The sequence below is a fragment of the Tachypleus tridentatus genome, chromosome 4, assembly GCF_004210375.1.
Source record: "Tachypleus tridentatus isolate NWPU-2018 chromosome 4, ASM421037v1, whole genome shotgun sequence".
NCBI lineage: Eukaryota > Metazoa > Arthropoda > Merostomata > Xiphosura > Limulidae > Tachypleus > Tachypleus tridentatus.
In genome coordinates, this window is record NC_134828.1 from 11,086,343 (window position 1) to 11,100,932 (window position 14,590).

General features: G+C 31.2%; 2 protein-coding genes across 9 annotated transcripts in view; one reads left to right on the plus strand and one right to left on the minus strand.

Moving 5' to 3' along the window:
- The window catches only part of LOC143248564 (dual E2 ubiquitin-conjugating enzyme/E3 ubiquitin-protein ligase BIRC6-like), a 67,401-nt gene extending 63,176 nt beyond the window's left edge, over window positions 1-4,225 (plus strand). For all 4 annotated transcript variants that reach the window (XM_076497005.1, XM_076497008.1, XM_076497006.1 and 1 more), the window contains one exon: window positions 1,730-4,225. In XM_076497005.1, coding sequence (XP_076353120.1) covers window positions 1,730-1,852 — 123 coding nt within the window. In that variant the 3' untranslated portion in view covers window positions 1,853-4,225. The remainder of the gene's footprint in view (window positions 1-1,729) is intronic.
- A 3,814-nt stretch (window positions 4,226-8,039) lies between these two features.
- The window catches only part of LOC143248566 (uncharacterized), a 43,785-nt gene continuing 37,234 nt past the window's right edge, over window positions 8,040-14,590 (minus strand). For all 5 annotated transcript variants that reach the window (XM_076497014.1, XM_076497013.1, XM_076497010.1 and 2 more), the window contains 3 exons: window positions 13,288-13,431; window positions 12,169-12,326; window positions 8,040-9,558 (listed from right to left, as the gene is read on the minus strand). In XM_076497014.1, the coding sequence (XP_076353129.1) occupies window positions 9,379-9,558; window positions 12,169-12,326; window positions 13,288-13,431 (482 nt within the window). In that variant the 3' untranslated portion in view covers window positions 8,040-9,378. The remainder of the gene's footprint in view (window positions 9,559-12,168; window positions 12,327-13,287; window positions 13,432-14,590) is intronic.

Below are 14,590 nucleotides of genomic sequence, written 5' to 3' on the forward strand. Positions count from 1 at the left end.
TCTTTTCATTTTTGTGATTTTGACTTTTCATCCAACCTTCCACCACGAGCTGTTAATGTAATATCCTAGTAGTGGCTCTTATTGTAACCTTCCAGTGGTGGCTGTTTAAATAATTTTCTGCCAGAAACTCTTAATGAACATTTCTAATGGTTATTGTTAATGTAACCTTCCAGTACATACTGTTATTGGAACCTTCTAGTAGTTATTATTAATATAACATTCTAGTAGCTACTGTTATTGGAACCTTCTAGTGGTTACTGTTAATATAACCTTCCAAAAGCTACTGTTATTGGAACCTTCTAGTGGTGACTGTTAATATAACCTTCTAGTAGCTACTGTTATTAAAACCTTGTAGTGGTTACTATTAATATAACCTTCTAGTGGAGGATGTTAATATAGTCTTTCGGTAGATACTGTTATTGGAACCTTGTAGTGGTGACTGTTAATATAACCTTCTAGTAGCTACTGTTATTAAAACCTTGTAGTGGTTACTATTAATATAACCTTCTAGTGGAGGATGTTAATATAGTCTTTGGTAGATACTGTTATTGGAACCTTGTAGTGGTGGTTACTGTTAATGTAACTTCCAATATTTACTGTTTAACTTCTCAATACTGACTGCTGATGTGACTTTTCAGCAGTGACTTCTTACACAACCTAACTGTTTGTGTAACCTTTAAGTAATGACTGTTTACATAACCTTTGAGTAATGACTGTTTATGTAACCTTCGAATAATGATTATTTACATAACATTGCCAAACAGAAAAGTCTGTTGTTGTTAACCTCAAACTCACTTTAATTTTTGGAACACAGTACTTAATTTTGCTAATTGATGAAATGGACTACAGGTAGAGAATAACAATCCTTATGATAACATGGAAATAATAATGCCACACATTTCCAGTACAACTGCAAAGTTTTGCTGTACTGCCTTTTTCCATCTTATTTGTATAATGACAACTTACAATCAAACTGACTTGGTTAAGTTAAAATTGGTAAGTTCTGTTTTACTTGGAGGCTCTTCTTTCATGACTTAGGGTCATGTGAAAAGTCAAAGAGACAACTGCCACAATCACTGAAAGGGCATACTTCAGAGTGCTTGCTGTGTTCACATTCTGAAACGTACATATACTTTCACACATCTAGGGGTGAATTTGGAATAATCCTGTTTACAACAAGTTAGTTTGTAAACCACATTTGATGTCTTACGTGGAGATAGTCTGTCTTTATATTTAAAATAATTCTGCACAAGGGTGCATACTACATAACGGGGTAAACAACTGTTTTTTGTCTTACAAATAAAGCATGTTTACCAACATAAGACAAATATAAATACTTAATATTTGAAAACTATGCATATTAGTGTTTTAATTCAAACATTCCTAATTTATACTAATCACCAACTAGGTACTAAAAGCATTCTTGCATCAAAACTTCCTGGTTATGTAATATTATTGATATTTTATGTGCATGATGAATTAGAATTTTCATTAGGTTTTCCTACTTCATCAGCATGAAGTCGAACTAAAAGCAATGTTTTTTCATGCCACGCTCAATGCTTTCATCACAATTTATGAATCAGTTTCTATAAAAAAATGCCTTTGATTAAATACCAAGATTAGTTAGAAACATTGCTCATGTTTTTCAATTATACTACAATATGTTGCACTTGTATGACTTCTTATAGTGAAACCTTTGGAGAGAAATAAAAAATATGTTTCTCCACAGGAAGTAGAGTCCTGGGCTACTGAATGTTCTGAAGTTGTTCCTCTTGCTCAGGTACTGAAAAAAGAGCTGACTGAATTAGAGCCACCTAACGAAGATGTGGCTAGACTGGCTTCATCTCCATAGTTAACTCCTGTATAAATACTAAATAAATGAATTTATAATTTTTCAGAAAGTAAAGATTTTGCCACATTATGCTATTAAGTTTACAAATATGTAAAATGATGTTTTTTTGTTTGTCATACTTGGTTATAATTATGCAGCATATTGAACTGTTTTATTTAACTACTTGGTTTCCCTTGTGCAGATCCTCAGTAAAACAAAATAATACATTTTCATCCTGGTCAAGTCACAAACATGAGTTCCCACCTTTCAGTCTGAATGAGTTCAGGTTACAGATAATAAATTCTCACCATTTGATCTACCCAAGTCCTTCTGGGATTACAGAAAGTCATCTAGTTAAATACCAGAATTAATAGTGAAAAACATCATTGTAAGACAAGCTTGTAATTTAAAGCTGTCACAAACTTAGCTTACAGATGCTAACTAGATTTTTTTATTATTATTATTAAACCAATCAGCCTGGGCTTTTGAAAGAATACATTTGACACGGTGGATTGTGATCCAATCATAGGGAACTCTGTAATGTTTAAGATATATAGACATTTAGATTTCTGTAATGAGGTTTCTTGTAAAGAACCATTTAGTACAGTACTAATGTTAAGCTATATAGCTTTGAGAAGGCTTAGATATAGATTGAGAAGCATTAGAAACTATGTATTGAAAACCACCTTATAAGACGTTAGTCTTAACTTGTTACCAACAGAAAAACATAGTAGTTCTTAAGAGTAATAGAAAATACTAAAAAAATCTCTGAAAAGCACCTGATAAAAGTGTGAAGAAACTTCTTGTTGTTGCTGTATATTATAAACTCAATATTGGGTGGTGCCAAGACAAAACTTCACTGCTGATGTTTCACGAAACACTGGATATTTAAGTCTAAAAAAGACATATCACAAAGACCGATTCAGAAGCATTTCAGCTAATGTCAGTGATATTTTTGTTTAATTTAAGATAAGGCACTTAGTCTTATTGTGTCTTAAAACTTGTATTTATTAACTGCACTGCTTTTTTGTGGAACTTTTATACCAGTGAAAACTAGTTTTCCCAGATAATAGCAGGATTGACGTCACATTCTATAAGTTTTAATAACCAAAGGATATGTGTCATGCCCAACATTCTATAAGTTTTAATAACCAAAGGATATGTGTCATGCTCAACTGAGCAGTTTTTGTCTTTATCGTGGTTACACTACAAGTTCAGGCTGAGTAACTTTAAAATGTGTGTCAAGAGCCTATGGATTTTGGCAATTATTATTAAACACTAGATATGAGAGGAACTTTTCATCTGTAGAAAAGAAGTGAAATAATCTCTTAATTAAATTCTACAGGAATGTCACAATGATTCTGTTCGCTCTACAGGAATGTCACAATGATTCTGTGCTAAATAAATGAAAACAGAAGTGACACAGAATGTTTCCTTGGAATTAATGTGATCTGAACAATGGTTTAAAACATTTTGCCTAACTTGTTTTGTGTCCAACACTTGTATTGAAACTAAAAAGCTTTTACTGTCAAACCTGTATCTCACAAGAATTTTACTGTAAATATTTGAAAGTCCACCATTATGGATTATTATTCTAAAAGCTTTCAAACAGACAGACTTTTAACAACTTGTACTTTTGTGTATGTATTTTGTCCTTTCTTTATGGTCTATTTTGCCCTTACATGTTAAGCATATGAAATCATTCCATTTCCCGCTTTCAATTAAGGTCACATTTACATTTTACAACAATACTGAAAAGATCAGAAGAAGGGTCTTTATAAGCAGAAGTTACCCAGTGAGAAATTTTAACAAAAGAAAACAATAAATGTAATTGTTATTTCTTCATCTTCCTTATTTTTGCATGTTACTGTTTGCCAAGTGATAAGCATTAACTGTGATAGTGTTATTAAAATCTGGTCTGCTGTTTTGGTAGTCAGATAGGAATTATCTAATTATAGTAGGAATTATTTTTAGTTTAGTAGAGCTGCTTTAAATGGTTTTAGAAACTTGTATTGAAAACGAAATATGGTAAGTAGCAACTCAAGATAAAATCAAATGAACTAAAATGAATAAAATTTAAATTATAAGAGGTCTCAGGGTTCTTAAAGAAAAACAGACCAGTGGATAATGTACTAGGATTTAGGGGTTGTCAATAAAACACAGGAAGAAAAATTCAGAAGTTTAAAAATTGTATTGGAATTGTTTGACAGCAGGAAGTTGGGAAAGAATTTTAAAAATATTTACAAAGCACTTTGATATTTGTTACTGGAATACCAGTTTCTATGTACATTTTCCACAATATCTGTTCACAAGGTTCATTTTTTTTACACTTAATCCTGTGATGACTAAATTTGCCCTGTTGCAAATAAAAAAAATATTAGAATATCCAACAAATATTTGTGTTCTCTGTCTCTCTTGACCTAGGCTATCAGGGGTTGGAAGGTTCAAGTCATGATGTTGAGCACTTTTATTCAACTGTAATGAGGCATTATAACTGTTGTAAACTAGTTCTGCTATTCAGTTAAGAAATATGGCCATGTAGGTGGAATATAGTGCTGACTTGTTTCTCTCCCTGTGGGTCATCAATTCTAATTTAGGAATGGTTGTGTATGAACCTTTTGGCCTCTGATGGTGTCATTCGTATCGCATGTTACACAATGTGTCAGTGAAGTTCAAACAGTAGTGTTACATTAGTAACATCTATTCCAAATTTTTAAGTTTAATAAGAAAAACTATTACCTAATAGAAAGTCATCAGTCTGCAATATGATTACATGTTGTTAACTGAACAGAAACTTCATTACAGAATGAAGGGGTAATGAGAAACATTTTGATTAAAGCCATTTACAAAGAAAAACTCAACACACCCATTCCTTAAACTGACCCAATATACCATGAGCAAAAATGTCAATTAGAAGTTATTCATCATTTATGAATTACCCATCACTAGATATTATTTTTCAATTACTAGAACTTAAGTATTTATTCTTAACATGGAAAGTTTAACTGCTATTTAGTACAGTGAGTCTCTAAGGGGAGAATATTATCCACTCTTTATTTATGTATGTTTGGTTTGCCTTATCCCACAGACATTAACGGCTTTTAATTTTATCCACATATCGACCAAAAAGGTATCACATACCGTGTTTACCTTAAAAGTTCTCATTCATTTAAATGAAAGTATCATCACGGTAATTGTTGCAGCATTCAGAATACTCTCAAGCAAGGAAACTCATTCTGTGAGTGTATGTATCTCATCAAGTCCCATATGTAACAAGTAAACTAAGGATGTTTGGGCACAAAACTCACTTGGAATTAATATGGACCAGGCATTTGGTTTTATATAGCCAGTTTCTCACAACAGTACATAATGGAGAAGTGTATAATGCTTTTATTGTGCATAAAGAAAGGTGTATTTTAGTTTCTTTACATAAAGGAGAAGTAAGTATCACTTTAATTGCATAGGAAAAGTGTACAGGGTGTATGGTGGTCAGGTTTGTGACACTTGGTTCAAATAACCACATTTCTGTCTGCACCGTGGGTGACTCATTTCACATCATGTTTACATGAAACATCACTTTTCAGCTTTACAGTACAATTTAAACCAGTGGCTCTTAACAGGGTCCACTTAGACCCCTGGAGAAGAATTGGGGAGGACCCTCTTGAACATCTTTCCAACCTGCATGTTGAGTTGAACGACAGATTTACCAATCTCCGACAACTGAACTTTCCTCTTGGATTAATCAGCCATTTCTTTTAACTGCAAAAGTAAAAAGTGTCTGTCTATGGCTTCTTCATGAGTTGATGGACATAACAAAATGATTACAGTGTGAAACCCATCCATGCCTTAAAAAAAAAAAAAGATTTGGCTGCATTTCAATATCAAATATAACAAATTAGCTATGAATGCCCAGTACATACTTCTGCCATTTCCAACCATATGTTTGGTTGAATGTACCTTCACTGCTTTTACAGATATTTTGACGTAAAAAAAAAGGGGGGACACATCAACATCTTCGAGCAAAATTGACGAGTTTTTTTTTCCCTCAATCTTATCATTTAGTTTCTCATAACAAGGCTTAAGGTTCTCATTCAAATGGAAATTTGATATTAGGTTATAATTCTGAAATCAGTTTTTTCTTTATTTTGATCAGATAATCACTTTAATTTAATTATTGGTTAATTAAGTGTTGTTTGGTAGAAATAAATTGCTTCTTATCTCCTTTCATTTTTGGTGAAATAATCACCTTTAATTATTAAACAAAAATTTTGTTTTGTAGACTAACTGAATTTCATTAATTACTATTGTAAAAGTAAAGTATAGTGATGGAAAAAATTTATTATTTCATGATGTATTAAGAATGGGGAGGATTTGGAAGAGCCCAGGATTGCTAAGGGAAGAGTGCAATGTGGGATATTAGAAATTTTCAAGCCAATGGCACTGTAACAAAGCAAGTGTTTTTGTTTAGATTATGACATAAGCCTGTGTTTGGTTCAGAAATTAAAAGCTGGTGTAAAAATAATACATTAAATAAGAGATTTCAATCCAAGTTTTCATTTCCTAAAATTGTAAAAAAAGAAACATCTTAAAAGATATCAGAATTGACTAATCATTCTATGTTGACAACTTGAAAGAGACGAGACATGAAGTGTTTTGTTCATACACGGATATCGTACTTTAATGAAACACTGTTCATAAATGAACCATATCAAGGGTTTTGTTTTCAGACCTAGCAATAAGTACTGAGGTTAAATACTTTATATCAAAACCATTTTGAATATGAAAATGAGCAAGTCACATGACAACCACAACCAATATAAAGTTACGATAGAATATCACATATTAATTTGCAACGTAACGTTTGGTATTTCATAAGCAGTGTAATGACACCAAACACTGATTGCTTTTGAGGAGAGTCTGTACCAGTCTTTTCCCAATACAAAATATTCACACACTCAGATCAGGGATCTTGAATTTACATGATAAGGATACCACTTGTGCTGAAAACAAAGGAATATGGATCAGCTTGAGATATCTGAACCATTTAGAAAGAGACCTGCAATAAGCCATTCTTTAGCTGTGTTAAGCAAGTGACTGGGGTCTTCTAATAAGTGAGAATCCAAATGTAGAAGGTCAGTAGTAACATGAGTCCTGTGTACCCAAGCTGCTTCCACAACATACCTGTTCAACCATTGCATATTTCAAGAAGCTGGAGAAGGAAATGGATATTCATGCTATTCCATATGAAAACAATACTGGTCAAAACAAAAAACAAGTCCCTGGATTTCTGCACAATTAGACTTGAAATGGGTGCTACACTAGGAAACCACTGTCATCATACCTCATGGTTTATGAAATGCATGAAAGAGTGGTGTGCTTTTGGACTTGACAGCCTTATGATAGAGCCTTTTGCATTAGTTACTGTCAAGATACAAATTAGATAAAGCATGAACAGACATCATGAGGCTCTAAAATAATTTTAACAAACTCAACATCTTCATCAAACCTTAAAATAAAAGTTTAAACTTACACCACTGAACAGTATAATACAACATATGTGAACCAAGTTGACTGTATTCTTCGTGCCCAAAGAATGTACACAATATTTCTAATAAGGGTGCTAAAACAATTAGATAGTTAAAATTGGCATTAGAAAATCAATGCCACTGTACCAGATGGTTTATGGAATGCAACAAGGAGTGTGCTTTGGATATAACCTATATGACAAAATATTACTTCATGAAACAAAAACTTTCTCATTGGTACCTAATCAATTAATATTTGTTTTCTAAGCATGTGATGTGCTTCACTTCTCTAGTTACCTTAATTTGCATTAAGTCTTCCAGTAATAAGTGAGCATGGCAAGCCTATCTTAAGTTGTTATACAAGACTGAGGTGTTAGACTAGATGTTCAAAAATCATAATCACATTCAGGATCTGTAAGAAAGCTTGCAAGATTAAGCAAAATTATATGGGAAAATACCAAAAACAATAATGTCAAAATTACCGATTGTAATTCAAAAAAATGTACGAACAAGAGAAAGTATCTGCATGATTAAAAACAAACTAGAAAAAAAGCACGTATTTGATATTCTCCCAGTGATTTTAAACCACATCACAGTTTATAGAATGTTTTAATAACGTCTTCTAGAGTTGATAAAACTCATCCAGACATTTTATTAAGTATACAAGTCCAAAACAAAACTGCTCTGTCACAATTTATTTTTTTAATATGTAAGTTTCTTTTCAAATTTTAAAACAGGAGGATAGTATATTACAAATATGGCTGTATGAAGGTGTAACCATTATTATTACATCAACAAAGCCACATTCAACTTCTGTTTATTTATATAATTGCTATTCATAAGGTGTAACCCTTATTGTTACACCACATTAAAAAAGCCACACTTGTGTTGTATTGATTGGTATAATCCCCAGTTAAATATGTTGAACCTTAATCAAGTTGTCAATGTTATAATTCCTGGCACCAGCAAACAAATGAAAGAAAGATCCCTAAAGATTCATCAAAAGTCTGAATCATATTTTTCAGAGTAAAAAAGTTTTATAACCATAATTTGAAATGTACTGCTGGGTTCAGTATAACACTTCTAACTGAGATGCAATATTTATAAAAACTTAAAGTTTACTTTCATATTCATTTCACCAAATATAAAGCACACATATATTATTTTGTAATTTCCAAAATGTTATTAGCACCACTTGCCAAAAATTTAGCGTAATAGTTGATACACTAAGAATGAAAGAAAATTTCAATTAACCAAATATTTCAAGAACTATCATTCAGTAATGTCAACTAATTGGATTGGTTACCAGAAATGTGATTTCAAACATTCAGCACAGCCATGCATCAAGTTAATATTTTAAATAACTAGTAATGTTTTCTAACAACAAAACACTAACATCTGAATCATTATGCCAAACAAACACTTAAAAACAATGGCATAATAAACATGCTGTAGGAAAAACATGTCTTCTGACCCTGAAATCTCAAAAGACTATCCCTGCACTATAATGTCAAAATAAAAGCTCTTATATATACGATAAAAACAAGTCTACTATTTTCAGTGATTATGTTAGGTGTATAATACTTTATGTCAAAATATTACTTCATAAAACAAAAAATTTATAATTTTTTCTGATCAATTAGCTTCTTTTCTAAACATTTGATGTGCTTCACTTGTCTATTTTATTTAGTTTGCATCAAGATTTCTAGTAATATGAAGTGTACCACCCCAATTATTTTTCTTTAAAAAAAAAAAACAGATCGATTTTTTGTAAAACAAAACAACTAGTAATCTTTTGAAAAAGAAAAACCGTTAGTTGTTTAAGGGTTGTTTTTTTCCTTCTTTTCTCCAAACTATTTTCATAGAATTATTTGTTGTTGTTTTTAGTAGTCTTGGTTTCTTTATAGCTCTTGGAAAAACAAATATATACCAAGCACATGTCAAATTACAAGAAAATTAAAATAATTTATCACCAAAGTACTGCCATTTCAAAATCAATGGCAAATATATCACAGGTACATTTCAGTCAAGGTCTTGGAGATTCACTGTAGACCCAGGAAATTCTCCAACCCCTGAGGATGTGGACACAAAATCAGTGCTTGCAGAAGTTGGATCATTAACATTTGACTCTTGAAGCAGAGAAACAGGTGTGAGAACCTGATCCTCGGTATAGATGTCAGCTCCTGAAACTGATAGGTCATCCTGAAAAGAAAATACAAAATTATTTCACACCATGGACAGGAAAGTGAAATAAAAGTCAACCTAGAAGATATTTGTACTGGTTTAAGTGCCTCATGCCTCTATTTCCAAAATATCACTTCTATAACTCTTTCAATACAAAGTTGGTACACTTTTGGTCCACCTTGTAACTGCAAAATCATCTGTATACATTGTAACTCTGAATTTACGAAGTGTATCTTTACAAAAATCAAATTTTTTAATACAGTATTTCTTCTAAAGGTTTGTCTGTGAATTCATGAAGCCTTTACTGAGTCAGTCACAGTGAAAAAGTGACTTTTCTTGTTGAGAATAAATTTTCTTTTTTTATCTTGTAGTTAACATTTTCATTTGCATAAAAACTAAAATAAATACCAAGAATTTTTTCAGTTAAATATATATTTTATATGTTGTTTTCTCTATTCTAAAACCAACTTTAAGTTATTTATCAATGTACAGTGAAATGAAAAGTTCAAAAATACAAAATAAAATGAATATTTTATCTTCTTTGAATGCATCATTTCTTTCCAAATTTTATTTGTCATTTTCTCCACCATAACACAAAGTTTATACAACCTTGCTCAACTTGACTAACTGGAGTTTATCGGTTATGGTCTTAATAAACTGAATCATAGGATCGTGTAGGAATTTTTAGTAAAAATTAATGTCCTATAGTTGTCAGTTAGATTATGTGATACAGCCAACTCTGTTAAAGATAATGGCTTCATCCTCCTCTGCTGGTTTTATGACGATATTGTTCAATTTAAAATTACTTAAAGCACTTCTTTCACTTTAATGTTATTATGACACTAACTGAAATATTTGAAAATTTGTATTATGTCATTTTCTACTGCTTTAATATATCTCTTTAAATTTGGTTCTGTGTTTGGTGAAGCTATCCATAAAGACTTTTCTTTAAAGTTTGGTTTATGTTGATTTCCAGCTGGGAGGAGTTTGTTGTGAAAAAAAATTGTAAAGTCTTAATTTTCTAGATAATTCATGCAGGTTCAGCTTTGTTAACAAAATTGTTTAGGCAGGAGACGAGACCTTTACTAAAGAAACCAAGTTCTGCTTTTGAGAGACTCGTCTGAAAGATTAATAACTTTAGAGATATGTGGAGTATATTCATTGTTATGTGTATGATATACGAGATCACAGACTTGTTAGCTTTTAATACTTACTGTTTATTTGTGATAATTTTCCATATCCATCTTTAGAACCTGACCTGTGTAGTATTCCTTTTTCAACCAATCTACACGTGTATCCTTTATTTTACTCTAATATTTAAGTATGGTATTCTTGACCACTTCTAAAACATAACACTTCTCTCACATTTGTACACAATGTTCTGTTGCACTAGAAATGAAACATACATACAGCAGTACATTGAAAAATACACCAAAACACTTCTTGGAAACCCAGGTGGCCTTCGTGACATCACTCAACTCCCTTTATACATTACTTATTCAGTTACATTACAATTCTTAGTTAACTACTGAAGAAAAGTCCATCCTTAAAAGGCACTCAGGTTGTAGGGTTTTTATTTATTTACATAGTATAACTGCTTAATTCATTGAAAACTTTGAAGATATAAAATGGGAAACTTGAAAAAAGGAGAATCACACCATACAAAACTGGTTTTGTTATGAATTACATACAAAACTATTCAAGGGCTATGTGCACTAGCTGTGCCTAAATAAGCAATGATAAACTAGTGGGAAGTTTACCAATGAATAGTGAGGAATGATACCCCTCAAAACTGAAAGGGTGAACTTATTCAGCAGAGGTGGTTTGAACAGGAAGAAATTAATAAAACACATTAAATATACAACATACTATTAAGATTAGATAAAACACACCATGTTACATAGTACATAAGGAAATAAGAAATGGAAGGAAACATGGAAAAAAATCATACATGTACTATAAAAAGTTATAAGATAAAAGATGTTAAACTGTGTTGATTACAAATACAGGAAGAAAGAAAACGGGGAAAGATATCAGTACGAATATTCTCAAATTGATTGATGGTAATGGATAAATTTTGCTTGCTTTTAAGCACAAAGCTACACCATGGGTTATCTGTGCTCCGCCACCCACAAGCATCAAAACCAAGTTTTTAGCAGTGTGAGCCCTCAGGCTTAGCTCACTGCTGAGCTACTGTGGAACAGTAGTGAATAAAGGAGTAGAGGCAAATACACAGCAACATGAAGGAAACAATATAAAGGTTCAAAATATAATGAAGTCAATAAAAGCATTTGAAAGTAAGGAATAACTCAGCTAAAAGTTAAAAAAAAAAAACAATATTATAACGTGGAAATGAAAATAAATACTAGTTACATGAAGGTAAAGAAGTATACATAAGACATCACATGAGAAAATAACTGATGACATTCAACATGTTTAATATGTTAATTTTACGATGTTGTTATAACAAATAAAATTGAAATAAATTGTTTGAAATATAAATTCTTATATTAAACAACAACTTAAAAGCAACCATGGGTTATCATTTTATTATTGACAAGTATTAAAAAATTACCCCTTTCTTAAGAGTAACAAAAATAAACTTGTATCATTACTAATTTATCATACCTGTAACAGTTGAGATTGCATCAGTTGAGATCCTGGGTTTGAATCTTGAAAGGTTATAGCAGATTGGGTTAACATTATATCTCCAACAGAATGTACTGATCTTACTTTGTTTTGTTTGGGCTCAGGTTTTAACTCTTTGATTGCTGACTTCCTTTCTCCTAAAATTCAAACATTCAATGAAGATAAGTGTTTTGCTGAGAAAACAAATAAATCATATAAATTCATGACATACAGATTGTTTACATCATAAAAGTGCAAGTTTAAGAAAGAGACAAATACAGCCAGTGAGGTTTTAATATAATATTAATCCCATGCTTACAGACTCACCAATTTGACCAATCTTATAACTACCATGTAATGAAACTATACATAAAATAACCCTGAATGTACTAAGTGTATTTTTAAAACATCTGGCAGACTTTCAGTAAATATTACATTTTGTTAGTAAATTCTAAAAATCAAATATTTGTAATAAAAATATGTCTGTGAATTAACGAATCCTTCATTGAACCAGCATATGAAAACAGTAATTTTCATGCTAATAATAATAATAATGATTAATTTTATCATAACGTATTCATATTTTATTTGTATAATGTCTAGAACCTAACATTTGTTTTTATAAAACGTTAAATTTCATCTGTCATTTCCACTACTTTTAGACTAACTGTTGTGAAATTATAAATGTACAGTAAAACAAAATATAGAAAAATAATACATGAAACAAACATTTATAATTATATATCATAAAAGCCTCAGTTTCTAACCTTTTTACATATGCTTTCTTTTAATTTTGTGGTTTTACTAACTAATTATTGTTATATAACTTAAGTTTCTAATTTTTTCATTTTAGTTATTTTAGTAAACAAAATATTAATAAATACAACTGTATGATGTTAAAGATGACCAACTCATTGTTGAAAAGTTCCTGTGTTCTTTTAATATTTCAAAGTTTCAACTGGAAATTTTAAAATTATAAAATCATTTTTAAAATAAATAATTCTGTTTGTATAGAACTGTCAACATGTTTGAGAAACACTCTGTATCAAATACCAAAATGTCCTCTCTAAAAACAGTTTTCCAGTCTTTTTTAATCCAATCATGTATTTCTCTCATTACCTGGAGAACAGCTTAGGTTAAGTTTTAATTGCTTCTGTCTTTGATTCTGCAAACGACGACTAAGAATGTGGTTGCTACAGAAGTCCGTACGAGCAGATCCACTGTTATTTTCCTGCTGGACACAACAAGCTGCCAGGTCCACATCTAGCATATAAAATAATTTAATAACATAATATTTATTAAACACATCACTTAGTCAAATGCTTTTAAGAAAACTAACAAATATCTAATAAAATCTACAGTAAAAATGCAACATCCAATTTTCAGAAACAATATTACAAAATATAAAAAGTCTGAAATTGTAAACACCTGACAATTCAATACAGTATAATTCTTAAAGGCTAAGTTATTATTAGATGTTTACCAGTCCACCAACTCAACTACTTGCTATGAACAATCAAAGAGAATGTCTGTTATTTGCCACAATGTAGTTTGAAATATATAAAAACTACTCTGAATTGTTGCTAAGTTTTTATTCAATATTTTGTATTCTTTTTTCCTACTGACTACTTCACTATTACTTCTTCACTCCTATTTTATTTACATTATAAATTCACTGAATGCATTTCCATATTGTTAACTCTAATGTTTCATTATTAGAAAACATTTCTTTCTTACTGGCAGAGCTCCAGATGAGCACTGAGAATGTAGTTGTTTATAATTAAGCACAAAGCTACACAATGGGCTAATTGTGCTCTGCCCCAACGGGTAATGAAATCCAGATTCTAGCATACTGCTGTGACACTGGGGCACAACTGAAAATGACCCATGTGAATAGCTTCTTCTTATTAATCCGAGTTATATTATTATAAATTATAGTACAGAAATACGTGGTGGTGGCCATGGGCACCAGAAATTTAGCTAAGTGGAAGAAGATGAAATTACATTGCAAACATGTCAAGATTTTGAGCTATAGCTTAAGCCTACTGACTGGCACACTTATAAATCTCTAGATCAATGCTTCTCAATTTGTGGCATGCAGACTCTCTTTGAGTAACTATAGAAAGATTGCACATTGTGGAAAAGAAGTGGCAGCATCAATTACAGATCACGTTGTAATCCACCGAGGAAAAATATATTCAACTGGTCCAAGAACAAAAAATTAGTGATAACCACTGATCTAAATAATAATATATGTTTAAACATATTCAGAATTTCATATTTTGATGCATAGCAAAAGGTCAATAATAAGGCTGGAAAATATTAAAACTGTCACCACGTTTAACAGTATTCCTTCTCCAACAATTTCATTATCTGTGCATCCATAGTGTTTACATTTAAACATAGCAAATAAAACTGCATA